Source organism: Strix aluco, chromosome 5 (genome assembly GCF_031877795.1).
Source record: "Strix aluco isolate bStrAlu1 chromosome 5, bStrAlu1.hap1, whole genome shotgun sequence".
Lineage (NCBI taxonomy): Eukaryota > Metazoa > Chordata > Aves > Strigiformes > Strigidae > Strix > Strix aluco.
The window spans coordinates 64325208-64353012 of record NC_133935.1 but is presented as its reverse complement, the minus strand read 5'-3'; the positions used below and the strand labels follow the sequence as shown (position 1 = coordinate 64353012).

General features: G+C 42.0%; 1 protein-coding gene across 2 annotated transcripts in view; it reads right to left on the bottom strand.

Annotated features, from left to right (window-relative positions):
- Window positions 1–25466, bottom strand: part of LOC141923843 (ADP-ribosylation factor-like protein 8B) — a 31782-nt gene extending 6316 nt beyond the window's left edge. The window contains exons 1-5 of one of the 2 annotated variants that reach the window (XM_074825483.1): window positions 25082–25466; window positions 20554–20634; window positions 3013–3086; window positions 2562–2655; window positions 349–416 (exon numbers count right to left, since the gene is read on the bottom strand). In XM_074825483.1, coding sequence (XP_074681584.1) covers window positions 349–416; window positions 2562–2655; window positions 3013–3086; window positions 20554–20634; window positions 25082–25270 — 506 coding nt within the window. In that variant the 5' untranslated portion in view covers window positions 25271–25466. The remainder of the gene's footprint in view (window positions 1–348; window positions 417–2561; window positions 2656–3012; window positions 3087–20553; window positions 20635–25081) is intronic. The other variant, XM_074825482.1, reaches the window with a different exon arrangement.
- Window positions 25467–27805: the final 2339 nt, after the last annotated feature.

The window sequence follows — 27805 nt, the reverse complement described above, 5'->3', positions numbered from 1 at the left end:
GGTTCTGTTCTAATATCATTCGAGCATTTAACTGCCACTACAATGTATTCTGAAATATGTAAGTGAGCCTATTGCTGTCTATAGTAGTTGGATCTTCATTGATGGGAAAACAGGATTATCTGAAACAACTTTATACAACTGAAATAATAATCAAGAGAAATTCAAATCTACTGCAGTCAGTTATCAGCCTAGATTACTATTTCAACTGTCAGCATAGCTTGAAGTGGAGTATCTGAGAATGTAAAATGGAATCTGTTATAGCTGGTTATTGCCATAGGCTACCAACGATTTTCTCTTACATATCGATTTTTACAGTGTTTCAGCTTTTTACACAGGCCAGCTACTTACAATTTCTCAATTAACTGTTTTTCATCCAGTGCACCTGGGAGGTCTCTTTTATTTCCAAGGACTAACACCTGAAAGAAATGATTCATATTCATGTTAAATCCAGTAGCAATAAAAGTTTATTTTTGTCTTTAACCATTTGTTGGCATTATTTTGGATCTTGCAAACAAGTATTCAGAATGCAATAGCAGACATATTCAAAATGACCAATGATGAAATTCCACTCCTACCTAGGGTCAGATGCTGGATGCACACCCTCTGAAAACTGGATCAAATTATTTCTGAGTGTATCAGTATCAGAAGTCTCCTCTGGAAGTGAATCTCTCCATTCCGGATGGCATTATGGGATGGTGTCAGACTGCACTAAGTGGATTCCTTTTTCATGCAACTAAACCTAGAGGACAGCATGCACCAGGTGCCCTAAAGTCACCAACAGACATTCAATTCATAGGACCAGACTAACGTTAATCAAAAGTAGGCCCCAGAAGTAGAGGCTCAGTCCTCAAGATCCAGACATGCTTCTCTCTACAGTTTTGCTTCCCTGCTTCTTAACGTTGACATACTAAACAGCCAGGCATCCAAAACATATATCACCCAACCACCAGCCAAATGGTTGATTCCTCTCCCTCGCCTTTGAACATCCCTGGTGGAAATCAGAAGGGCAGCCATTAGGAATTAAGTCTGAGAAATGCAGAAAATTTAATGAATAGATGCTGGAACTTAAGAGTTCCTACGCAATACTTAAGGCTTAAAGTGTAAATTGAGATGAATGGGTTGAGCACATTCTAACATAAAGTAAGCAATGGAAGGTTTTTCTAATTATGACTGCATTATTGTTTTCCAGATGCACTACAATTCTGAGTCAAGATTGTCCCATTATTTCCCGTGACTCTGGAACACATTAAAACTCATTACTTGCAGTCTCAGATTAATAAAGCTACCTTAAAATCTATAATACCAAAGCCTGAGTACAATAAATTGAAGGAAGATCAATAGTAGTTACTACCTATGAAATAAAAATAAGTAAAAAATACATTACTGCACCTTGGAAATTACTCTGCTGGTCAGGCTGAGCAATTGGAATGTGATATTATAACATATAAAAGGAAAGGAACTCAATTAAATACTTCTGAAGATATGAGCGACCTATCATTTCAGGAAGGAAAAGTGCAAAGTAAAACAGGATATGAAGACAGTACAAAGGACAGACAATATCACTTGCTGTGAATAGTGTGACTGTAGATTTCCATAGGATTTGTTCAACATGTACTTAACAAAAAAATACAACAGCAAACCTTATAAAAAAGGAGAGTCACTTGAAAAATTTTCCTTCGAGAATGCATCTCTGAGAACTTTATTCTCACAATGATTTCATGTTGGCTGTCTGTCTACTCATCCTCAGATGACTTTGATCACTTACACTGGCCAAACGTCCAAATATCTGCTTATAAAAAAGGGGCCAAGCAAGAGCCATCAAGTTGTGAGTAACTTCCTCCTAGTTTGTATGTATCATTGTTTTCTTTCTTGTGATCAAAGATACATACTCTTGCTTGGTGATCTCAGCATCAAAGATCAATGCTAACTCGATTGATTCCTGCTAGCTCTAAATTGGCAGATTACATTTAATTAAACAACATTAGTCTCCTACTCCATAATTCTGCGCTAGATTTTCAGCAGAATATACTGTTCTTTGACACTTCCTACTGGAGAACAGATGTGTATTTATGTTTTTTCCATACAGTTTAGTTTGAAAAACTAAAAAGTCGAGAAAAAGTCAGGACACAGAAAAAGTCAAGCTCCTCCACAATCTCTGGAAGCAGAGGACACTACTTGATGTTAGTGTTCTGACAGCCTTCAGAAAGACAAATCTCACATGCCTTAAGATACTGACAGAAACAGATCTAGGTCACTGGTTCAAACCCAGTCAACAAGGGGACTGACTGGAAGTAATTACTGTCTGATAATGCCACATGTGAAAATTATTTTTTTCCAAATCTATTCTGACCTTTAGACTAGAAAACATACAAACACACTGAAGCACTAATAAGATGTTGAGTACTCTGAAAAAATGTCACAATAATTTTTGCAAGAGAGCTCAATGTATCAAGGCTGCATCATATTAAAACTAGTATTTTCAAGAGTCCAGAGGAACAAATTCATGAGGATTTAGGCTACACTGTCTACATTCAGGTAAGAATAATAATCAAAATACTTACTGGAATTCCATGCAATTGTGGCTTATCTATCAAACTGTGTAGCTCATTCTTTGAAGCTTCGACTTTCTCTAAGTCTGCTGCATCTACCATGTAACTGCAATGGGAATATAGTTATTTATGGTATTGTCTATTACTTGCAGAAAGTTGCATTAAAACATCTGAAATGTGAAAAATGTGTTCACATTGATAACAGCATTAAAACAGCCCTGAGTTGTATAAGCCCTGCATTTATTAATACAGGAAGATACACAATTAAATACAGGCAGTGGGGAAAAAGTGGCCTGGAACATGTAATTACTTAGATACCTGAGTTGCTGGATGTGTAAAACACACTACTTTTATTGTGCTGCATCTTCTTATGTGATGCAGATGGACAGAAAGAAAAGCATATCTATATTAATAATACATATTTTAAAATACATTTTCTATGGGCATAGATGAGAAAACTTACACAACTGCATTGACTCCTCTGCAATAACGCTCCCACATGCTTCGAAACCTTGGCTGCCCTCCAATGTCCCATACCTGGAAAAGGTAAGAACACCCCAATCCCAAAACATTTTTGAACTACACAGTACTAACAGAACAGAACAAAAGAACTCTTACATGCAGGTCGTGTTGACAATGCCTAAATGTAGGCAGTTTTTAAAGTGACCTTCCTCAAAAGACTGGTCTTCTCAGCCCCTTCCAGTCAATGGAGGGGGAAAGGCATATTCACAGGGCAAGTCAGTCCTGTGTCCTTAGCAGCTGCAAATGTCCATTTGGAGAACTGTACCCTTTCCCACTCACTGCAAGAAAAGCCTCACTCAGATACCAAAGTGAATTCTGCAAAAACACAGTCTAAAACCCAGAAAGAATAGCATCATTGTATGAAAAGTTATGAAGCTGCATTTTTTATAGGGCTAGGGAGACCTGAGTTAAGAATGCATCAGGCCTTCAGCTGGATAAAGATGGCTATTAAGTAAACAAAGAGTTGGTCAGAGAGCAGACTGAGTCCATGTAAAGAATTATATACTCTAGGGAGCTCCAATACCTCCACAGCTCTCCCATTTGTTCATCAAATGTGCCTTAAAAGACACATGGATTAAATGATCAGAACCAGAAAGGAAACAACAGTGTAGGGTAGGCCTGAAGTGATTAATCAGTGAATCTTAAGGAAAGGAAGCTCAAATTCTGCTTGGGATTTTATAAAGCTCCAATCCTGCAAATATTTATGCATGCTATTAGTGTCCGGCAATTCCACTGAATTCCTTATCGTTAAAAGGCTGACACATTATTTCTCTGTATAGGAGTTACTTGCTCTGCTTTGCTTGCAAAAAATTCAGTATTTTTGGTGGATGACAATAATCCTGTTTCAAAACTGTTTACAAGATCAAAATACCGGGGAAAGGATCTAAAATATGCAGGCAAGGGCCCTGTGATGATGTAGCTCTTGCAGCTACATCTAAAGACAGTTGTGTTACAAGTAACACACCTATTAAAATAGTGATGAACACTGAAAAATAGAAGGAACTGATTTGTTCTTATGTCAAAGACAAAGAGAAGTAATTATTTCTTATTTTAATCTCATTTAGCTGTCAAAACAATAGGTACTGTATACCAAGATCTAGGAGGCATATCCATTACAGCACAAACTAAATTTGGAATTAACATATACAGAAGCAAAATTTTCTTAAGAGTTGTTTTCATTTTTGTAAATCCAAACATATTAAACCTGCTGTGGCAACAAAGACTTGCACAAAAGAGCAAGACTTATAGACCCTTGGGATAAGGCCTTTTTCAACTAATGTGGACTATATTTTTAATTCCACAAGCCATAAATCATATTTATGTATCAATTTCTCTATCATTTTCAACACCTTTTGTTAATATTTTAGAAATAAATATTTCCCAATTCACCATTAAAATCAAGCTCTGATTGATATCTTACTGTTCCTTCTGCCATAAAATTACTATATCACCTAGATGTAGATTGCTTTTGATCCCCTTTAGAAGATCAAGAATTTTACACATTAAAGACAGTTGAGTGAACTACTGACCATGAACTGGGTATCAATTATTATCTGCACTGACATTCGTAGAGCTGTTTCAAAAGTCTTAATAAAATAAACCTTTTATTTTAAAAGCTTGAAAGAGATGAGTAGACAGTTCAGTATTATAGTTAGATGGCAAACCTCACACCAACACTAATTATTCCAATAACTCATCAGGACCTTGAAACTATCAGTAACCATCTGGTGCACATCTGTGTGTCTGGAAAAAGAAACCAAATTATTTTCTTGGTAGATCAGAGAAGAAAGAAGGGGAAAGAAGACAGGGAAGGCCAATAGTAAGGTTAGATTTTTGGAGACTAACAACAATTATTCCTGGTAGCCAGAAAAACCTACAAGATGATGTAGCCTGGACTAATCACAAAATAAGTAACACAAGATAAAGAAATACTGGTTTTGTCCTTGTTTGATGATATACTATATCTATACTATATTAAATTGCACTGCAGAACAAGTATTATTCTCATTAGCAGAATCACCTTGAAACAATGGAAAGATAAGTCATTTCCAGTCAGTTTCCCTAATAAGGATTACAGCTATTCATTAAAGTACAGCACAAAGGACACAAGATAGACTAGGTGTTTTTAATAGTGCTTGGGAACACAGTTTACATCAATATATTAAGTTATAATTATCTGAAACAGGGAAAGAAAATAAATGCATTAAATAAAAAAAATCTTCACCTCTTTGCCTATGAAATTAAAATGATGCTAGTAGTAACTTTCTAATACTCTTTATTATATTGAAAAGCCAATGACAGAGTTAACTACTTTATCCAAAACACAAATCTCTGCCCCAATCCATTTGTGCTGTAAATAACTGAACAGAGAGAACTGCGAGAATACAAGAGGCACCCAGGAAGGAAAGCAGAGAGGTCTTAGCATTAAGGAAGTTTTCTTGCCTTCCATGTTTTGTACATCACCTATTTTTGTACCTCAGTATTTAATACACAGGTAAACAGTATATTCTGGGTGTGAACTGGGAGAGGCAGGAGACTAAACCTTAACAGCAGAATATACAGCTAGCTATAAAAAGTTTGCTTTGTCTGGGTGTTTTTAAAAAGAGACTGGACTTCAAATTGCTCTCGTGGCTTTTGTTGCTCCCTCAGGAATAAAATTTTTTAGTATTTAAGTGGTAATTTTATCTCTAGAAGACCAGCTGATCTTAAGAATCAGAAAATGCATACAGAATGACCAAACCAGAGAAAGTTTCTTAGATGTACAGTACCATTGCCTCAGAGATTAAAATCTCAAGGAGCTGTTGTTTAGGCTCAATTTCAAAGGCATGCATCTTATTCCTCCTGCATTTTATAAATCACTGTTTTATTTGTTCCTCTCTAGCCCTATAGAGTAGTAATTCTTATCATGCTTGCCCATCCACACTCACATAAAACAATGCAATGTTTTAATTTGTAAACTAGATTAATCACTATACTTTGGAATCATCATTTATCATACCTGTTAAATCAAATTCTTCTAAAACAAGAATCTCTCTGGATATGTCTCTTGTTCAATTTTCATACTTCATGTGGCTCTAAGGGTCCTTCTTTAGACTGCAGCTATCAGCTATGTTTAAGGAGCAAATCTTTTTCTTTTGCACAGAGGTATCATGACAGTTGAGCAAAAATGCAGCTGGGGAATACGTTCAAAGGTCTTCAAAAGCTTTCAGTTACAGGAAGGCTCATTAACACTCTAGTTGCATTTCTTTTAATTAGCTTATATTGTGGGAGGGCTTGACAGTAAGAAAGCTGCAGGAAGGGAAAAGTAGTATTTTCTAGATGTCAGTTTTACATGGGTTTTTTTTCAGACATGCTGGGTAGGATATTTCTTGTGGACAGAGATGTGTACAATGACACATTTGTATCTCAATGTCAATGCATGGGTGCAGTACCTAAGATCTCACCATAGTCAGTGAAGCCTAAACAGCTATTCAGCTGACCAGATACAACGTCTTCTTTAGGATGACAGCATTATCCTCTAGGCTTGATGGTACAGACTAGAGCTCCTCTGACTGTTATTAAAGAAGTTTAACCCTCACTGCAGACATATAGCTGTTTACATTTAAGCATCTTAACTTGCAAGCAAAATCCAACACTACAAATACCTGGACTCAGAAATATATCTTTCTGGTTAGAAATATTCAGAAAATACCAACCATAAAACCTAACCTGAACAAACACATGAGGAAATTCTAAACACAGAAAAATATCTGGGCAGGATAAGGCAGCACCAGCAACGTCCAACACCATGTTCTACACAGACAAATCCACATACACTGAGATATGACTAACAAGCTCATGCATACACAGCAAGCACAGTCATAGCATTCATAGCCAACTCAATCTGTAATGACAGGGAGTAACTGGAAAGCATGGGATTTATTTCCCTCAACTTCAGCCACCTAAAATGCAGGCATCTGATCCAAGTGATTAAAATTTCTCTGTGGCTACTGAAGAGCTCAGAGGGCACCCACAGCAGGAAATAATTCCATCTGTCTTACCCACCTTGTCTACCAGGTGAACCATTCTTGCAAAGCACGCACTGCTCTCCACCGAATTCAGACAACTGGCTCAGGCTGGCTTCCTCATTTTCACCTTGCTAAGCTCAGGGGAGACAAATCCTAAGTAGTCACCTATTCTAGACTGGAATCTTCAACCACTAATGTTCTGCTTCCCCATCTAATAAACTGGAATAATAAAAAGCGCTAAATCAAATAACCTTACATTTTTTAATAAACTGCCCTGTGGATACAAAACTATAGAGCCTTACTTGTAGTACCAGTCATGTAACCTATTATGGAAGTCAGAAAACCTTACTACCTTAGAATACTTACTACCTATCTATTATCCTATATTTTGGAAATGGCTTTACAGTTGCTCTTAAAGCTGAAAAAAATATGCCATATGGCTAAATTTTCTGCAGGTAATACTTCCCAGATCACTATGTTCTTTGAAATCAGTCTTTGTCCTTTAAAGAACCTATTGTTACCCCTTACTGGTGATAAAGTCCAACTTTCGAACATTTTTGCAACTAGGTATATTATTTTAGACATGACAGACAAAAAAAAATACTATATGCACACTTCACAGTTTATAATTATTTAATTTAATCATAGAACTTTCACTGAAGAACAGGAAATGGACTTAGATGTGCAACACAAAATGGCTGAGTATCTTCAACTCCCAAAAACAAGTCCAGAGGCTTTTTAATGGGAGGGGTTATTTCTCAATGACCAGGGTATACCTGTCATTTTGTCAGAGACACAAGGTACAATGCTGAAAGGATCAACACGTGGATTTTAAACATGACACAAAAGCAAAGTCTGCTCTCAGAAACCATTTTCTGAACCTTGTGCTGCTTACCTCCACATTGTGTTCTAAGGCAGAAGAGTACCTGGGAACCCATCCTTCAGTTGAGACATAACACACCTCTAAACAGAAGAAGCCAATCTACCCTAGCCTCAATATTGTGTCCTCCCCAAAGTAGAATGCTCTGATTCTTCATGACCACGTGCAATCCTTTGTACTCTCTTTTCATATGATCATGAATCAGTCTCTAGACATCAAAATCCAAGAGATTCTGGTGAAAGCAGGTATATAGAAGTTGTAGGCAGAACTTGCATTTGGAAGACTGAAGGCAAAGAGACAGAGGCAAGGACACTGATAGTTCAAAACAGACAATCAATAACTGTAGTGATTACTAATTTTGCTTGTCCTTGAAGAACATATAACCTTGAAAGCAAAAATTAGTATTTGCTCAATAGCAGAGAAAAGCCAGGAGGATGTGCAACAGTGTGTATGCTGGGAAAAAAAAAATCTAATACTGGTAGATTAGACAAGAAAAGGACATTCTCTCATGACAGATTTAACCCCACAGAGCAGCTCCCTGGCATTCTTCCCATGTGTCCCCCTTGGCCTCTACCTCTCAAGTCTGGGCAATCCTGACAGATTCCCAGTATGTATCAGTGAGGCAATGCTGCTGAGGACAGAGCTACCCAGGGGCAGCATTTATGGTTCCCAGGTGGCCCAACAGGATATTGGAATAGAACATATGTTTATATAAGCTGCAGATAACTTCAAGCTAGGAGTGGATAAAAAGAAAAGATCAGAATCCTGAAGTATCTAGACCAACTAGAGGGATGGTCTGAAATAAGGCAGCTGAAATTTAACACACCCAAGTTCAGAATGCTACATTTGCATCGAAGGAGCCAAATGCATTAGCACAAAACGGATAATAACCAGGTGGAGATGCAGGACAAAAAACATGAGCAGTTCACAGACTAAATATGTGTTTCAACAGTGCTGCATATCTTAAATCAGTATGTACTAGCAGAAGCATCTTATGTACTATTCCGGAAGTATTGTACTGCCCTGTCCTCAATGTTAGGGAGGCTCCTACATTGGTTTTGAGCATTACTCTAGAGAACAGACACAGGCAAATCTGAAAAAGTCCAGATAAGAAAAGAGAGGGTGAGATGTTTAAAATATGACCTATAAAGAGGGGAGAGGGGAGAAAAACCATGTTTCCCAGGAAATGGCTGCCAGATATAGAAGAGAAAAAAAAAAAAAGCATCTCAATTTGTGATGACAGCAACTCATGTCAGATATTAGGAAAAAAGCTTTCTAACACTTAGAGTGAAAGAACAATGTACAAAACAAGGGATATTGTAAAACCTTCTTCATGGAAAAACAAATTTTAAAAAACAATTACCCAAGATATTTGGGTAAATATCTGATTCACCTCAGAGCACAAGTTTGGTTTAGACGACTCCTTGAGATCAACTCCTGGGCCTCATTTTTAGGAGTCCCAAGAGTTACTCCGAATGACCAGTGAGACACTCAGCACTGACTGTTCTGACTGAGGACACTGGCTTCTGGTCCCATGTTTTTGGCCTGACCGCTGTAGAGGTTCCTATCTAATGCACGATCCTTACACTGCAGCACACAACTCCCAGCACAGATACAGTCTCCAAGGCTTCTCTTCCCAAGCTATCAGATGGGAGAGTGCTTTCATACTTTTCCTTCTTAGTTAATCATTGGTAATTCTGAGTATGCTCCATACTTACTCTCTGAGCCACTTTGTAACCCCAATTTAACTCCTTTTCACAGAATCACAGAACCACTGAGGCTAGCAGGGGCCTTTGGAGTTGCATAGTCCAACTCACACTGCTCAAAGCTGGGTCACCTAGAGCAGACTGTGCCAAGGATTGAGACTCCAGAACCTGCCTGGTCAATCTGTTCCAATGTTCAATCACCCTCACAATAAAAACAGTTTTTCTTATGATTTAAATAGAACTTCTCATATTTCAGTTTGTGCCCATTGCCACTTGTCCTGTCACTGGGCACCAGTGAGAAAAGTTTGGCTACATCTTCTGGCTACGTTGATGAGCTCCCTGAGCCTTCTTTTCTCTCAGCTAAACAGTCTCGGATATCTCAGCATCTCCTCATATCAGAGATGCTCCAGTACCTTAATCATCTTCATGGCCCTTCACTGGACTCTCTCCAGTTGCTCCACACCCCTCTTGACTGGGGAGCCTAGAACTGGACACAGTACTCCAGGTATGGCCCTACTAGTGATGAGTAAAAGGGAGGGATCACCTCCCTTGACTTGGTGTCAGAGCTCTTCATAATGCAGCCCAGGATGCCATTGGTCTCTCTGCTGCACAGGTACACTGCTCACCAACAGTCAACTTGGTGTCCACAAGGACCCCCAGGTCCTTTTCTGCAAAGCTGCTTTCCAGCCAGTCAGCCTGCGGTGGTGCCTGGGGTTGATTCTTCTCAGGTGTGGGACTTCGTACTTACCTTTCTTTAACTTCATACTGGTCCTGTCAGCCTGTTTCTCCAGTCTGTCAAGGTCCCTCTGGATGGCAGCATAATCCCCTGCTGTATCACAGCCACTCCTCCCAGTTTTGTATTATCAGCAAACTTGTTGAGGGTGCACCCTGTCTCATCATCCAGGTCACTAATGAGGATGCTAAACAATCCCTGGGGTATATCACCAGTAACTGGACTTCCTGCTGTGGATCACAGCCCTTTTGAATACAGCAGTACAGTTTTTCCTTACAGACAACTATCATAAATTACTTGGACATCCCACAAAAATTCTTCTTTATAGAAATAATCACTTTGACTTGAAGTCCAGATACGGCACAGCCTTTTCAGAGTGAACCAAGCCATATGGACTACCCAGTACTTGCTGAAACACTGCTGGAGCTATAGAGGCCATACAGAGAGAGGCTTGTATTGCTGCATGACACATGAGATGACATGACAGGTAGGATGGTTTTTAATTGCTGCTGAATGGCAGGATGAAGCATTACAAAGCAGGAGATTTCTGATTCTATGCCGATGTTTGGAGACTTGGAAACTCTACTGTCCAGAGGAGGGAGAAGTGCTGCAACGAAGGAAGCTGGAAGAGGAACGCAAGAGCCGGGATCCTCCTTCTCGCTCTCTGCCACATCAGAGCAAATAGCAATTAGCTCAGCTTCGCCCCCCCGGCAGACTGGCCTGCGCTGGCCGGGCCGCAGTTCCCGTGGAGGGACGCTGGCCTCTAGTGGTGACAGCCGGGGTGACCGCAGTCCGACCTCGGCAGCTCCAGCCCCGGAGCTGCTCCCTCCGGACTGCAATATCCAGGGGGGTGCACAAACTGGCCGGCGGGGCTATTTTAGGAAAACGAAGTGCAAGAGCAACGAAAACGGAGCTGCTGCATTGCCTGTGCATATGCGTGTCTTGTGTTGCTCTGTTTCTTTTTTATACCTGAGACTATCCTAAAACCATCACTGCAAGTATCAAAGGTTGATTAGTTGGAGCTTCACAATCATTTAAATTAACAGTTGGCGATGCAGGTCTTCGGAGGCTCTCAAAGTCTGGTTTGTTAAAAAGAAATTTTTTAGCGACTGTCTAACTTTCCTAACAGTAAATCTCACTAAAGCAAGACAACTACCAATACTGAGCTGGATCCAAAAATAGAGAAATTCCATCAAAATCCAATCACTCAGCAAACAACAAAACTTGCTTGGAATTAAACCCCCAAATTAATTCATAGATTTTTTTGCCAGAAAAAAAGTGATAGCCATCAGTTCTGTTATGAACTTCATCAATATAGTTTTAACAGATCCCTAAGTTGTAGTACATTAGATATTTTGATGCTGGAAATCATACTGTAATTTAATACCTCAACCACAACCTCTAAATCCATAAAGCTTCCTGTTTAGATTTCAAATACTGCCTGGTAAAATCTTTCCTCTTTGCCTCCTCTTTTTTTTGGAAATAACAGGTGACAGGTTTTATTAAATACATTGACAAGCCAAACTTGACAATTCATGGTTAAAGCTTTACATTTCTGATCATGCTCGACTTCAGTTAAAGAGCATGTGAAATCATCATCTTCCTACAAAATGTTTTGGCTTCCATAAATCAGTGTTTTTCTTTCAGAGTGGTTCAGATAAATATTCACACACACAGGCATGCCAGTAACCATACTTTTACACACTAGGATTAGAGACTAAACATGAGAATAAATCCACTGGCTTCTGGAAATGACTGCCAAAATTGGAAGATAGTAAAGAAGACTGTGGGATCCTCAGTTCTTGTTGCCTTCTCGAATTGTATGGAATCTAGAGATAGAACTGTAGTAAAGAAACCAGGTGGTGATGCTGCACTAGCATAGTACCTTCTTCTCAGCGGCCTACTCCAAAATACAGAAAAAAACAGATAAAGGATTAGTATCACCTACTTCCTGTTGTAACTTAGTATGCCTAAGGTCATCAGTCTTATACTTCTGGAATTGTTTTCTCACTTGATGACTTTGTTGATCCAGATGGTTTCTCAGCCTCGCTCTACTAGTAAGTTTAACCAATTCTGTTTCACAGCGTCCTCTGAGACCTTTGAAAAAGGTCAGACACAAGACCTATCTGCTTAATATGAAGATCACTCCTGCCATGTTTGAAGGACTTCACAGGTTCAGTAATATAACACTTTATCCAGGAATTTTAATAACAGCTGACAGTTGGATATCATATATTTCTATGATAAAGGTAACCTGCTTTGTTGGATAGAAAGGTTAAAGAAAATTTCTCTCTAAATCCTTTTTGACTAGGCTGCAAATAATCATCAAAGGATTCTAGCAAGAGGCATCCGCTTCACCACTCTTCAGTCATCAATGTGTCAACAAATGATGTCATTCTTCCCACAGTAAAATAATTTTGGAAACTTTACCTAGAAATTAGGCTGTAAGATTTTAACAGCTTACCTTCAGGAATAGTGACATACAAGTATTTCATCTTGACAAGCTTTTAAGGGAATAAGCATCTATACATAAGAGCCACATTCCCCTACACCTCTTACTTTCACTGTATGCTGTTGTAGCAGAGAGACCATGAGAACTGGTTAAGATAAATTATCTTCCCGTGCAGACTGGCTTCCAAACCAAGTATCATTTTTGAAACTAATAAACATACTAATAATGTTAGCATTATCCCCTTATTCTTAACAACTCTGTTGTAACAACTAGAGTATAACATGACTTTTGAGATCAAAGCATAAAACATGGCACAGTTCCACAGAAACTCACACACCTCCTCCCTGCATGAACTTGATCTTGCAGTATCATTTGTGCAGACAACTCCAGTACAAACTTATTAGTAATTTCCTTCACCTACTTGAACTATCCCGGCTCAAAAAGTACTTTTGAAGACTCTGTCTACTTGCAAATGACTTTTGTTTGTCTAGGTGAATGAACCATCAATAGCTTTCTCATTTTCTTCCACATCTGAAAATTCTGGAGCAACATCAGTATAGCACTCCAACTATCCTTATGACTTCTCTATATATAGTCTAAATCATGGCCTCATTGTTTCTATGCAAAAGACAGAAAACAAGGGAACTGAAAGGTAGTTCCTATTCCTGTGGATTATTTATGAACTGTGGTTGAATGTAGTAACTTTTTTATTGACTGTGGCATTGTCCTGGGTTTGGCTGGGATAGAGTTAATTTTCACAAGAAGTTGGGAGGAAGCACAGCCAGGGCAGCTGCCCCAACTAACCAAGGGGATGTTTGGTACCATATGACGTCATGCTCAGTATATATCTGGGGGAGCTGGCCAGGGATTGTGGCTCGGGAACAACAGGCTGGGCATTGCATTCCAGGTGGTGAGCAATTGCATTGTGCATCACTCACCTGATATATTCTTTTATTAGCATTATTGCTATTATTATTTCTTCACTCCTTGTGTTGTCCTAATAAACTTAACTCATTTTTTTCTTCTGATTCTCCTCCCCTGCCCACCAGGGCAGGGAGGACTGAGAGAGCGGGCTGCATGGTGCTTAGTTGCCGGCTGAGCTTACACCACGACAGGCATCTATGGACTTCTTTGATCAGTAGTAAACTAAGGCAGATGCAATGAAAAGTGAAGTTTAGGAGTAACTACAATAGAATTCTCTCCTGTATAAATTAGGAAGCATTGCTAAAGCTCAAGTGGAAGGTACTGCTTCAGTACAAATGTACTCTTCTGAAAGAGAAGGGAAAGCTCAGGCAGGAGGACACAGAACACCTGCATGCTGAAATAACAATAAGAAAAAAATACCCCTTTGCATAAGTGAAAACTTACGACAGTTTGACTATTTAAACTGAAACAAACAGCTTTTGCTTGTGAGTCTGCATTTGCTGCTTCATAACACAATGGTAATCACAATTTTGTCACTGGTCCTGTTCTACACACCTACCATTGATGTATCAGAGGTCAAGAAAGCATGGGATAGCCTTAGGATGCATTTACACTTGCAAGGCAGTACCTCTGATGTCCTTGTGGTAAATAAACTATTTGATTTGCTGTCACAGCTAGTGTACATGTTAATTTCGGTATAATAAACAGAATCTTGAGGGAGAAAATCTATACAATTAGCACATCAATCAGACTGTTCCAGTATCAATGCCTATTGACTTCTCCATAAATTCTCTTTCATAACTAATATCAATCATGAATTAATCATAAAGGCTAGAAAACACCATCCAAAGTTCATAAATCCTAATAATACAGCATTAAACATTTATTGTTTTTAAATATTGTCACTGGTCCATCCGAATCTAAAAGCAGCCTATGTGTGCATACTGAACACGTAATTCTGGCAGCCCTCTAGCAACAGGCAAGGGTAGTTGTGCTTAAAAGTTTGCAGCTACCAGAGTGGAAGGATGAAGGAAACATTTTTTTTCATCAAATAGAGACTGCTTACTTCCTGGCCAGATTCTGTCCTCTAAATACAGTGTTTTGTAGCTAAGTCAATCTACCCAGGCTTCCCCCAAAATGCATCATTTTGCCTGTGTCTGTATCCTGCTTTCCCACACTGTGGTGGCACCTGCAATCACACAGCTGTTTTGGGAGCACACTGCTTAGGTAATTTGACTGGGGAGAAACTATCATTGGGGCAGGTTTGGTTTGGTTGGTTGCTGGGTTTTTTTTAGAGGATGCTTTCATCTAGATTGGCTGGCTGATCTGACCACCACTTTGCCATGGGATCACTGGCGCTGATGGAAAAGGGGTGCACGGGTGCACAGCCAGGCTTAAAGCAGACTGTAAAACCTCACACCATGATCTACTTAAGCTGACTGTAAAAGCTGATCTTTAATCTCTGCCACCCTCACTAGGATGACCTGATTCCCTCTCAGGTTTTCCAGAACTTAAGTCTAGTTTGCCCCTAGCATGAGGAACATCATATTGAGGTTTAGAAGTGCTACCATGGGCAGTTTTGGGGTTTTTTTAAGAGGGGCTGGTTTTATTTCCCTTTACAAGAAAGATTCTGTTTGGAAAGCAGAATTTGGACCCCAAAGAAAAAAAAATATTCAGAAATTCTGATTTTGATTAAAAAGGCACTCTTTTGGGAGAAGATAAACAGGAATGTACCAAGCTACTGCCAGGGTGAAGTATGTCCTTTCTATAGGGGAGTTCAGCTCTTTGCTCAGCCACATATGGATGACTGTTGAGACACATTCAAGAGAGGGACCCAAGACTAGAATTTCTTTTTTTTTTTCCTCATTCACTGGCAAACTCGCTCCTGTACTAAGCAAGGACATTTGTTGCTTCCTCTTTAAGGGACAGGAGTGGGTATTTTGAGGAATGAGGTGTTCAAGGTTTGGCCTTTGTGTGTATATGCAAATGGATGAGGCACAAAGAAACCTCGCAGTGGAAGAGGGGACGCAGTGGAAGAGGGGAACGAAGAGGAGAGGCTACGGGCATGAGGAGAGTTGGAGGGAAACTCTATAGCAACGAAAGAGAGGAAACAGATCTCCGTTCATCAGTATACCTTCTTGTTATGCAGCATGAATACTGCCCTATGGCAATCAAAGCAGATGTTCTCATAAATTCAGATTTCCCCTAACTAGCCTTACCTTATATGTAGTGGACACACTACCACAAGCAGAGCTGGACACGGAGAAATGAACCAGCAGAGATGAGGGAGAGCTTGGATGATCTTGTATATACTGAGAAAAGAGGTGAAGAGGGGCCACGACCAGAAGTGAAACCTCATCATCAATGAAACTGTGTTTTTTCACCAGTTTCAAACATCGCATTCATAAGAACTAACAGAGAGCATCATGAAATAACAGTCTCCATTTACAAGAAAAAGCTGCGTAACTGTTACTCAGCAGAATATGCACCTTGTGTGCTACTTTGGTCTCCTGAAAGACCATTGCAGTTACCTTTTACTCTTTCTGATTCCTGGGTCTCCAAAATAAACTGAGCATACAGAGTTGGCTGAAAGAATTAATGCTGACAGGCTTTTGATTCTGGTCACCTACATTTTTTCCCGGATAAAGTCCAACTGATGCAGGCTTACTAATATTGCCATATAAATTCGTCTGTGTTTTCAGAAAGCTGCCCACTGTGTAAAGCAATGCTAGTCTTGACTTTTTACTTCAAAGAAGAGTTCAGACATGTTGCATTGAGTATTGCAGTGATCATCATGTGACAGTTTGGTTTTTTAAACACACACACACCTTCTACACTGAAAAGTTTAGGCTTCTATCAAACAATTACTTCTCAGGAAATGTGTGAATTAAAAACGCGATATGATGCTACTTTGTCTTCTTGCTCATCTGCTCTGTGATAAGAGGTCAGATTCTCTCCCGAAGTAGGCTCTAATCATATACAGAATCACAGAATCATCTAGGTTGGAAAAGACCTTGAAGATCATCCAGTCCAACAATTAACCTAACATTGACAGTTCCCAACTACACCATATCCCTCAGCGCTATGTCAACTCTACTCTTAAACACCTCCAGGGATGGGGACTCCACCACTGACCTGGGCGGCCCATTCCAACGCCTAACGACCCATTCTGTAAAGAAATACTTCCTAATATCTGGTCTAAACCTTCCCTGGTACAACTTGAGGCCATTACCTCTTGTCCTATCGCTTGTTACTTGGTTAAAGAAACTCAACCCCAGTTCTCTGCAACCTCCTTTCAGGTAGTTGTAGAGGGCGATGAGGTCTCCCCTCAGCCTCCTCTTCTCCAGACTAAACAACCCCAGTTCCCTCAGCCGCTCCTCGTACGACATGTGCTCCAGACCCTTCACCAGCTTCGTTGCCCTTCTCTGGACACGCTCGAGTAATTCAATGTCCTTTTTGTAGTGAGGGGCCCAAAACTGAACACAGGAATCGAGGTGCGGCCTCACCAGTGCCGAGTACAGGGGTAAGATCACTTCCCTGTCCCTGCTGGCCATGCTATTTCTGATGCAAGTCAGGATGCCATTGGCCTTCTTGCCCACGTGGGCACACTGCTGGCTCATGTTCAGCCGGCTGATCCCTCTCTGACTGGCAGCTCTCCAGCCACTCCTCCCCAAGCCTGTAGCGCTGCTGGGGGTTGCTGTGGCCCAAGTGCAGCACCCGGCATTTGGCCTTATTGAAACTCCTACAGTTGGCCTTAGCCCATCGTTCCAGCCTGTCCAGATCTCTCTGCAGAGCCTCCCTACCCTCGAGCAGATCAACACTCCCACCCAACTTGGTGTCATCTGCAAACTTACTGAGGGTGCACTCGATCCCCTTGTCTAGATCATCAATAAAGATGTTAAACAGGAGTGGCCCCAAAATCAAGCCCTGGTCGACACCACTCATGACCGGCTGCCAACTGGATTTAACTCCATTCACCACAACTCTTTGGGCCCGGCCATCCAGCCAGTTTTTTACCCAGTAAAGTGTGTGCCCATCCAAGCCGTGAGCAGCCAGTTTCACCAGAAGAATGCTGTGGGAAATGGTGTCAAAGGCCTTACTGAAGTCAAGGTAAACAACATCCACAGCCTTTTCTTCATCCAATAAGCAGGTCGCCCTGTCGTAGAAGGAGATCAGGTTTGTCAAGCAGGACCTGCCTTTCATAAACCCATGCTGACTGGGCCTGATCATCTGGTTGTCCATTATATGACTTTTAATGGCACTCGAGATGACCTGCTCCATGACCTTCCCTGGCACCGAGGTCAGACTGACAGGTCTACAGTTTCCTGGATCCTCCTTTCTGCCTTTCTTGTAGATGGGTGTCACATTTGCCACCCTCCAGTCCAATGGGACCTCCCCACTTAGCCATGATTTCAGGTAAATTATGGAAAGCAGCTTGGCGAGCACATCTGCCAACTCTTTCAGCACCCTCGGGTGTAACCCATCCGGTCCCACAGACTTGTGTGCATCCAAGTGATGTAGCAGGTCTCTGACCACCTCCTCTTCAACTGTGCTGACCTCAATCTGCTTCACCTCCCCATCTCCCAGCTCATGGGGCTGAGTGTCCAGGGAACGGCCAGTTCCACTGCTAAAGACTGAGGTAAAGTAGGCGTTGAGCACCTCAGCCTTTTCCTCACCCTTAGTTACCATGTTTCCCTCTGCATCCAGTAAAGGAGGGAGATTTTCCCTAATCCTCCTTTTGTTGTTAACGAATTTATAGAAACATTTTTTATTATCCTTAACAGCTGTAGCCAAGTTGAGCTCTAGCTGCCCTTTGGCTCTCCTAATGTTCTCCCTGCATAACTTCACTACATCTTTATAGTCTTCATGAGAGACCTGGCCCCTCTTCCAAAGGCAATAGATTCTCCTTTTGTTCTTGAGATCCAGCCAAAGGTCCCTGTTTAGCCAGGCTGGTCTCCTTCCCCACCTGCTTGTTTTTCGGCACATGGGAACAGCCTGCTCCTGTGCCTTTAAGACTTCTCTCTTGAAATATGAAGCCTTCCTGGTCTCCCATACCCTTCAAGGCAGCCTCCCAAGGGATTTTGTTAATCAGTCTTTTGAACAGGTCAAAGTTTGCCCTCTGGAAGTCTAAGGTGGCAGTTTTACTAACCCCTCTCTTTGTTTCTCCAAGGATCGAAAACTCAATCATCTCATGATCACTGCACCCTAGACAGCCTCCAACCTTTACTTCCCCCACAAGCTCTTCCCTGTTCACAAGAAGCAGGTCCAGGAGGGCACTTTCCCTGGTCAGCTCACTCACCAGCTGTGTGAGGAAGTTATCCTCCACACATTCCAGGAACTTCCTGGAAATATAAATGATCATGCACAAAGTCACAAAGCTGAGGTTACCAAGGAAAGAATAATTCTCCTCCACTTCTACTCCATTTTACATTTTATTCCATCTTCCTTTTAAGCCTTTTACAGTCTTTACCGTAGACCTAGTTTTAAGATACTCACCATCATTTATTTTTGGCAATGTGCCAAAATTTCCTGGGAAACTAAAATCAGACCAAATCATGGGTAATGTCAAGAGTTTTTATTTCAGCCAAACCTAACATGAATTTCAAGAGGGTATACAGGAAGGAGGGTTGGGGTGATGAGAGGAAATAGTTGGGTGACATTAGACTTTCCATTTCAATAGATTTCAAAAGGCTTATTAGGCACTGTAACACATAAGTAGTTGTAGAGGAACCTACTGATTATTCTGCAAGTTTAGAACACAGAAGTAGATACACAACTGAAACATACAGCTGAAGGCCCTATAGTCATGTGGAATTTTGAGAAAGTATAGGAAGATACTAAGACCAGAAACAAACAGGCAGTCATAGTATTTATACCGCTATGGTCATTTTAGGTTTAGGGTTTTTTAGTCCAGCTTTAACATCTCCCAACCAACAGAAGTCAAGTATCCCTTTTACCACCCCTTACCTGCTCACTGTTTAGAGAGAATAGGTAGACTGTTAACAACTGCTTATATTCACATTACAGGTAATTTCAGATAATCCTCCCTAGGTTTAGGAGTCACACCAAAGCAGAGGAAAAAAATATCTTTAGAACTAAGGCAGAAAGGAGAGAAAATGAAGGAAAAGGAGGGAAAAGTCAAGATAAAGGCAAAAACCTATATTCCCTTCACCTAATTTTAGATAAAGTTATGAATTCAATTTAGACTAATCAACCAGGCTCCCTTCATAATCAAGCAACAGAGAGACCTTTAACAGCACTGGAGTGATTTATCTCTATTTTGATGACTATGGAAAGAATCACAACCAAACTGGCATCATCTATATTTCTCTATAGGCCTAAGAGACAGTTCCCTGACTACTGATTTACATTAGCTGTTCTATTTCCGTATAGCTAACATTATGCCAGCTAAACCACACTCTCTGCTGAGATAAGTAAGTTAGTAGTGACGTTACCTCAGATTTTCACTTACAGTTGTGAGGGAGAGAGAGAGAAGAGAGGCACCTCCAGAAGTCAACTCAGCTCCCTTAATACCTCAGAATTTTATGACCTTTCTAACCCAAAAAAAGTGCAACAAAGCTTCTGCTTGGTATGGATCTAACGAAATCAAATAGATTAATGTAACAGAGAAATACATGACTATATGCTTTTAAAAAGTTATTTTTGAGCTAGAAAAACAGATAAATGATCCTATCATCTTAAAAGAAATTACCTACGCTTTTACATTCCAAGTTAAAATCACTTTGTCTACTCTGTATTAATTCAAACATGCATACCTACCTTTATGGTAACGTTTCCTTTTGTTATTTTTCTCATATTGAAGCCTACTGTAGGAATCATATCTTCTGTGAACTGCCCTGACTAGAATACAAAAAAAAAAAAAAAAAAAAAAATTATAAAGTAGTTGATACACAGCAGATAAGTTTCTCAATTGCAATCTTTATTTTTGTTTTTTATTTTACAACACTAAAATATCACATTAATTTTCTGCAAGAGCACTGGTCAGCACTTCAATTAAGGAAGACCATTTCAGCCCCTTTAAACAATCTTTTATTCTCCTCCGTGACAAAGATCACCCCAGAAAACACGAGACTTTGGACAATTCTTCATGTGATCCTTCAGCAAACCAGAAAGCAGCAGTCAAAATACAGAATCGTAGAATGGTTTGGTTTGGAAGGGACCTTTAAAGGTCATTTAGTCCAACCCCCAATATGACTGTATAAGAATTTTTCACTGTAGTTTCTCACTATCATTATCAGTGGTTTAACTACAAATATAATAAACAGTGAAGGAGTACGCATGTAGAGAGTGTTACGTGCAGACCCTTTCCTTCTGAGTAGGTGACTGCACAGAAGTCTCACTGTGGAAGCTTAGAGAACGCCATTAAGACAGAAAAATACAAGGTACTAACTCAACACACCATAAACCCAAAACATAAAACCAAAGTGCTGACTCCTCCCCTAGTTCACAGAAATAGTTTTACAAGACAGACACTTGTCATCATGCCAATGGGAACCTTACACACATCTACCCACTACAGAAGACAGCTTTTGAGGAGAAAGGTGAAACTCAGATCCAAGTAGATAACTCATTATTCATTCTTCATTTTCAAAATGTATTATTTATAAGGAATTGTGTCTCCTAGATGTGGTGCATTAAGACAGGCAGATGGCTACCTAACAGTTATGTCTACACAGAGGCCCAGGCACTCTCTGCAACATATACAGTAGTCCTGGTTTTCCAGTCACCCAGAAAGGAGAGCAGGACCTTCCGTATCTATCTGCCCGTATTCCCTTCACCCACCTCATCATCCCATGTGCCCTGTGGTTTTTTTGGAAGAAAATATGGGTGTGTGGACAAGGAGGGAAGCAGCCATGCTCCAATAGGTCCCTCCCATCTGAGAAGTGGATGATCAGAGCTGCAGGGTGCACTGGAGCAGCTACATGCCTCTCAGTGCACACACTGCCACCAGCTATCCCTAGTGCTATCATTTGTACATTTTCTGCAACTTTTCTCTTCGCTGTTCATGACAGAGTGAGAATACACTATGGCCTCCAGTTTGTGTTCACAAACTAAGATTAATTATTTTTAATCTGGGACTTTAAAAGCTGTATAATCTTTGACATTTACTATATCCTCTCACAGGATTTTGGGGTTTGGAATTAGATCCTTCAGGCAAGAAACATCTTCCATCAATTACCTGTTCAACTTTACCTATGGGAACCTACTTGCTAAATTCTGTACTATACAACTTCCCCATCTTTTGTTTCTGAAAGTCTTTTTTTCCCCTCTTCTTTCCTTGCTTCAGTGACTTGTCAACAGCAGTAGGAAAAAACAGTGAAGACAAATGCACCTGCAGTCTCACACAGATACATGTACCCAGCAGTGACAGAAGTTTTTAATTTGATGGAGTAAGACAAAGCCAATCCATAATGATCTCCTGTAGCAGGTCCTGGCCTAATTTGTTAAAATATATAGTACATTTATTTGTGAAGGACAGACATATAAACACATAGGAACACATAAATCTTGAGAATGCAGCATCATTACTCAAGCACGTGAATGCCTGGAAAACCAGCCAGACAACTCAGGAGGCTATTGTTTAAACAAACTCACAGAAAGTCAGGATTCCACTTTTGCCAACAAAGTATATACTATATGCAATATGCTCAACTGGAAGACAGAAATAAAAAAACCCAACACCATAATTGCTCTGGTATTGGGGATAGAACAATCAGCACTCCCTTTATTGTTCTTCAGTCATTTCCTCTAAAAATTTTCCATTCTCCTTGAACAGAATCAGCTACAAAGAAAGCATTATGTTTACAGCTCTTTATTTTCCTACACAATGAAGAAAAGAAAGTAATATGTTGAATCTTTTGCCCACATTCATCCAAAAGCTCCGATTACTCTGGTTTAAGTGCTGTAAGCACCATAAAGTAAAAAAATCTGTTCCATTTTGCTTGCTAAAGAAGTTTACATGACAAATTGCCTATTTTTGTGAATATACAAGATGTACAACAAGTTTATTGTTGCATCTCAGTAAAAAAGAGATTACATCCTGACACAGATGAAAATAACTGATGCGAAGGAGTCTGTAATGCCCTCTTTAAATGATGCTGAATATTGAGCTGACAATGAATACTGTCATTACCCCCTACCATATCAACAACCATGGGCCAGATTCTACTTTATTACATCAGTGCACATCCATAGTAAAAGGCCATTATCTAAGGTTTCCACTGTTAACAGAGGACTAAATGTGGCTTAAACTCTTCAAGGAAGAGACTGTCTCAAAGGGTGTTTAATCAGTGTTAGCATGATAGGATCTCTGAATACTACTGCAAAGTGGAAAAAAATAGTAATTTCCTACCATTTGTTTTTACGATCCATTACAGTTTGCATTTTAAGTAGCCCCTATTTTGCAACCGTTATTTTCATCTTGTTACAGTCTAGCCACATACACACAAACGAACCTAGAGTTCCCAATCTATTTGCCAGCCTGGTATCAACTGTATTCAAGAGCAAGATATAATCCATTGCCTTACCCTACATTGTTTACTCCCAAATTCTCCAACCACCCTTCTTTGGTAATTATCATGGCGTGTCATCTCCAGACTGAAAGATCCAAAAGCTACAAAACCTGCAATCTGTGCCACTCCCCAAGTCAGAAAACATGGATGCCTTGCAGAACATTCTTAAGCAACACATTTGCTGGCAAAATCAAACCTGCAGTTAACAGCAGTGCTCTGGTATTCAAGATATTAGCATGAGAGACAAATACATACGATGCCATTCCACTGGTGGTGTAGTATAAGCGAGTGGACAGTTACACGGACAAAGTCTAATACCACACACTACTGAGGTCTCTGAACTGCTGCGTTCTTTACTCCATTTATGAATCCAAGAATCGATATAATTTGAAGATTCAATCAATAACCCAAGCACCATGCCATGCTTTTTCCCCCTTCCTCAGCAAAGCTCGCCTGTGGGAGAGGAACACTTCCAATGGGCCTGAGGAGTGCTGAGGCCCGTGTTACCAAGACCGCCCGAGTGCCTAACGAACTAAACTACCAGTCCCAGGTATTTTCTGTTTATTAATTGCTGATGTCCCCCAAAACATACTTTCATTGTACACTTTCCCCACCCCATTCCTTTTTCTCCTGCTCTCCCTCCACCTCTTCACTCACACTAATTCACAATCTCCTATTTTCCCCTTAATCCACAACTGTATGCAAAAGCAAGTAATGAATACTATGTACCCATGTCATCATTGCCTCAATCTCTTTGACTTTAGGCCATACCCCTCCCAGTCTGGTGTTGATTTGTGATCTAGTTAACTTTTCAGGATAAGGACTCAAGAACATCAGGAAACCTTTATCTTGTGGCAGGTGAAGCTGCAATACATCTCACAACAGCACTCACCTTACACAAAAGGGTATGCACTAGGCTTTATGATTAGCAGCAACCACATTTACAACACATTGTTTTCATCTTCTGATGGGAAGTAAATCTTTGGGATCCACCCAAATGCAGAAGGCATAGCAAACAAGGATGAGGAACATAACTCAGCATGGCGACAAAATGGAAAACGTCACGGTAGGTGTTAGCGTTACAGAGGTACAAGGCTGCAAGGCCATCACCCCAGTGGAAAGGGAATGCCAAAATCAGCCTTGAATGCTGGGAAAGAGCTATCAAGGAATTGTGGGAGGCATTGACATTGATGCAACTGATGGGAGGGCAGAATTCAGCGACAGAGGAGTTGTGGCCTTGGAGGATGGACAATCTATTCCGAGTTATTTTGGGATACGTTGGCCGTGAAAAGCCAACTCTGAATCACGGGCGAGAGCCCGTGCCCAGGAATCTGCTTCGAGATGGGCACGCTTTGCAGTCAGACACGGGAGACATTTTCCTTCTCCCTCTTCAAACAGTTTCACACCCACCTGAGCCTGCTGTGAAATTCTCGAGGTTGCAAAAGATAAAAGAGCTGCCTGCCTCATGCCCCCGCCCGCCCCCTCCCTCCCTCCCTTCCTGACTCCGCAGCGCACCGCCGAGCCGCGGGACCTCATAACAGGAGGCGGATTCGCCGCAGGCCCCGGAGGCAAAGCCCGCACTTGTTGCCGGGGGAGCTGCCGGCTCGGGGCGGACGGCCGCCTCCAGCCCATCCTGACTGCCGGGCCGCCGCCCGCCGCCTCACCGCCCGCCGCGAAGCCCTCGCCCGCGGGCCGCCGCCCCGGGCGCCCCCCACCCCGCCCCACCCCGCCCTGCCCTGCCCCTGCCCCTGGCCGGCCGGGCGGCGGCAGCGTACCGCCAGCACGGTGAGCAGCGTGGTCTTGCCCGAGTACTGCAGCCCCACCAGGGTGAGCTCCATCTCCTCCTTCCAGAACAGCGAGCGCAGCCACTCCAGCAGCCGCGCCACCAGCGCCAGCATCCCGGCCAGCGCGCCCGACCTGCGGCAGGCGCCCAGCCCCAGCGGCACCGCCTCGCTGCTGGGCATGGGAGCGCGGGGCGCGGCGAGGCGGCGGCGGCGGGGCTCGGGACGGGGCCGGCGGCGGCGAGGCTGCGCGGGGAGCCGAGCGCCAGGCAGGGCCCTCACGTGATGGCGCCGCCGCCGCCCTTCTGCCGCTGCCACTTGCTGCAGACAGGGGAGGGGTTTGGGCTGGCTTGGCGCGGCCCGGGGCGGGGGAGCGGCGGGGGCGCCCGGCGCGGGGCCCGGGCGGGCGACCGTGAGTCGGGGCCGGGGCGAGCGGGGAGGCGTCTGCGGGGGAGGTGACGGAGCCGCGTCCGCAGCGGGGGGCGGGCGGGGCGGCTCCCACATGAAATGGCGGGCGGGGCCGGGGCGGCAGGCGAGGGGCCTCCCTCCAGTCCCGCGGGCCTGAGGTGGCCGCTTGGAGGCACCGCACGCCCCAGGGAGCAGCAGGGCGGTGCCGGGCACCGCGACGAACAGGTCGGGCACCGCGGGGATCGCCTGAGGTGAACTGCTGGTCCCTGGCGGAGTGTGGCAGGAGGGGGCGGCCCGGCGTCGGTCTGCCGCCCTGGGCTGGCTGCCTAGCACCCCGCGCCCGGCAAGGGGTGGCCCAGGGCCGCATTTGCGGCACTGGCTTGTGAGAGTTGGTGGACTTAAGTCTCCTTGACAGGATCGATTTTGTAGGTCCTTCACCTCCAGTGATGGCGGTTCTCATGCCCCTAGAACCTCATCCTCTCTTCTTGAATGTTCATCTCTTTTTTTCAGATCCAGGCCTTACCGTGGTTTTATTTGGGTTCTTCTTTGGCAGTTTTTGGAGAGTCTCCCTTGGCATGCTTCCTCGCCTCAACAGGAGATGCTTGTGACAGTGGTTTTCTATGGTGAGCACTGACAGGACATGCCGCTTCACCAGGAATCATCCTCTGCCTGCACTGGATAAGCAACATTTAGCATACAGTCTTGCCACAACACATTAGAGAAAGGCTTGTTTTCCCCATAAATACAGAGTTAATGCTTAACCTGGATCCATCTACCAGTCTCTGAAGTTGTCACTGAAATTATACATGATGCTCTAGAAGGTTGCAGTGTTGGTGGTATTGATTGATGCAGGGCTTTCACACAGGTATAACCAAGGCACTTCAAAAATTTAGTATGGCTACTTCTACTACCGAAACATAGCAAATTCATCAAAACATTTTGAAATTTGTTTTTCATGCTCTTTTTAGAAACATAATTCAGCATTTTAGAGAATGCAATTTGTGACAAATCTCACTGGCTATGTCAGTCATACCACAAAAACTGGAAGCTCTTGTGAGTTTGCTGTCAAGAGCGATTGGTTCTGGGCTAGCTGTAGTGAAAAAGTTTATGCTTTTTCATGTCCTGGTTGTAGATACAGTCAAAATGACTCATAGTGTAATTCTAAGATTTTTTTTTTACAGATACTAATTTATTTACTCATGTAAATTTAATTGAACATTTCCAGAAGGAAATTGAATGCTGGAGCTGGCCCTGCTACACAATGGTAACATTAGGGAATTAGTTTTTGTTGCTTCTCTTAAGATAAAATCTGGAGGAAAGAGACAAATGTAAGTGGTGAGTTCCAAACAGGCACCTCCCACCCCCCCCCCACCCACCCACCCCACCCCCAATAGCATAAGGTGCTTCCCTTGATACAGGTAGTCCCTTTGTCCTAATGCTATTCCCTAGCGTTGGTATTTTGGGTTAGAATCGGAATTTTGGATGCCACTCTGAGGCAATGATGGTGTCTTCAGCAGTTTCAGAGCATGGTACAGCTCTCGAAGTTTCTTGAAAATTGGTGGCACAGTGAAAGAGGAACTTCATGAGATCCTGCATTGAGGTAGAGTGTACCAGAACTCTGCTGTTCTGTTTGCTTCTTAGTAGCAGCCAGATGGCCATTCAGTACATACATAAAGCCTTGCCTCAGCCAGCAGTCACAAATTTACCGGCCATTTACGCTAAACGTAACTAGTGGAATCACTGGAGACATGGGTGTAAAGTAGACATTGAGGAACTGGGTTGTTCAGGTTGAATGGGTCATAGGACCAGGAAATAATTCACAGGCAAAACACGATTCTTTATTTTTCTGCTATGTATCTTGTTATTTTTAAAAACTGGTTTCAGCCAAAGCAATTATCAAATTTTGAGTGAATAGGTGAAATGTTTCTGACTGCCTTAAAACTGAAAAATGTAAGAATTTCTCCCGTTACCACATATCACCCAGCTGGTGATGTGTGGAATAGAGACAGCCCATTTGTGAGAGTGGTTTCTGGGAATAAAGTGGTTCTGATTACTGCATGGGGGAAAACTCACATAAAATTGAGCAGTCTCTATTTTTGCAAGAATTTTTGAATTCTGCAGTAGCACTTAAGGCTCATAGTGTTGGAAGCTTAAAGAAACAATGCATTGCAGATACAGTAACTTATTCTGAAGAAATACATTTCAGTCATATCCTCATAAAAGGCCAGCAGGTAAGTTCTAAAACATTAGTTCAGCTGTATGCTGACTGAAGTATTTTACAGTGTCTAGGGGGTCAAAATACAGTGTATG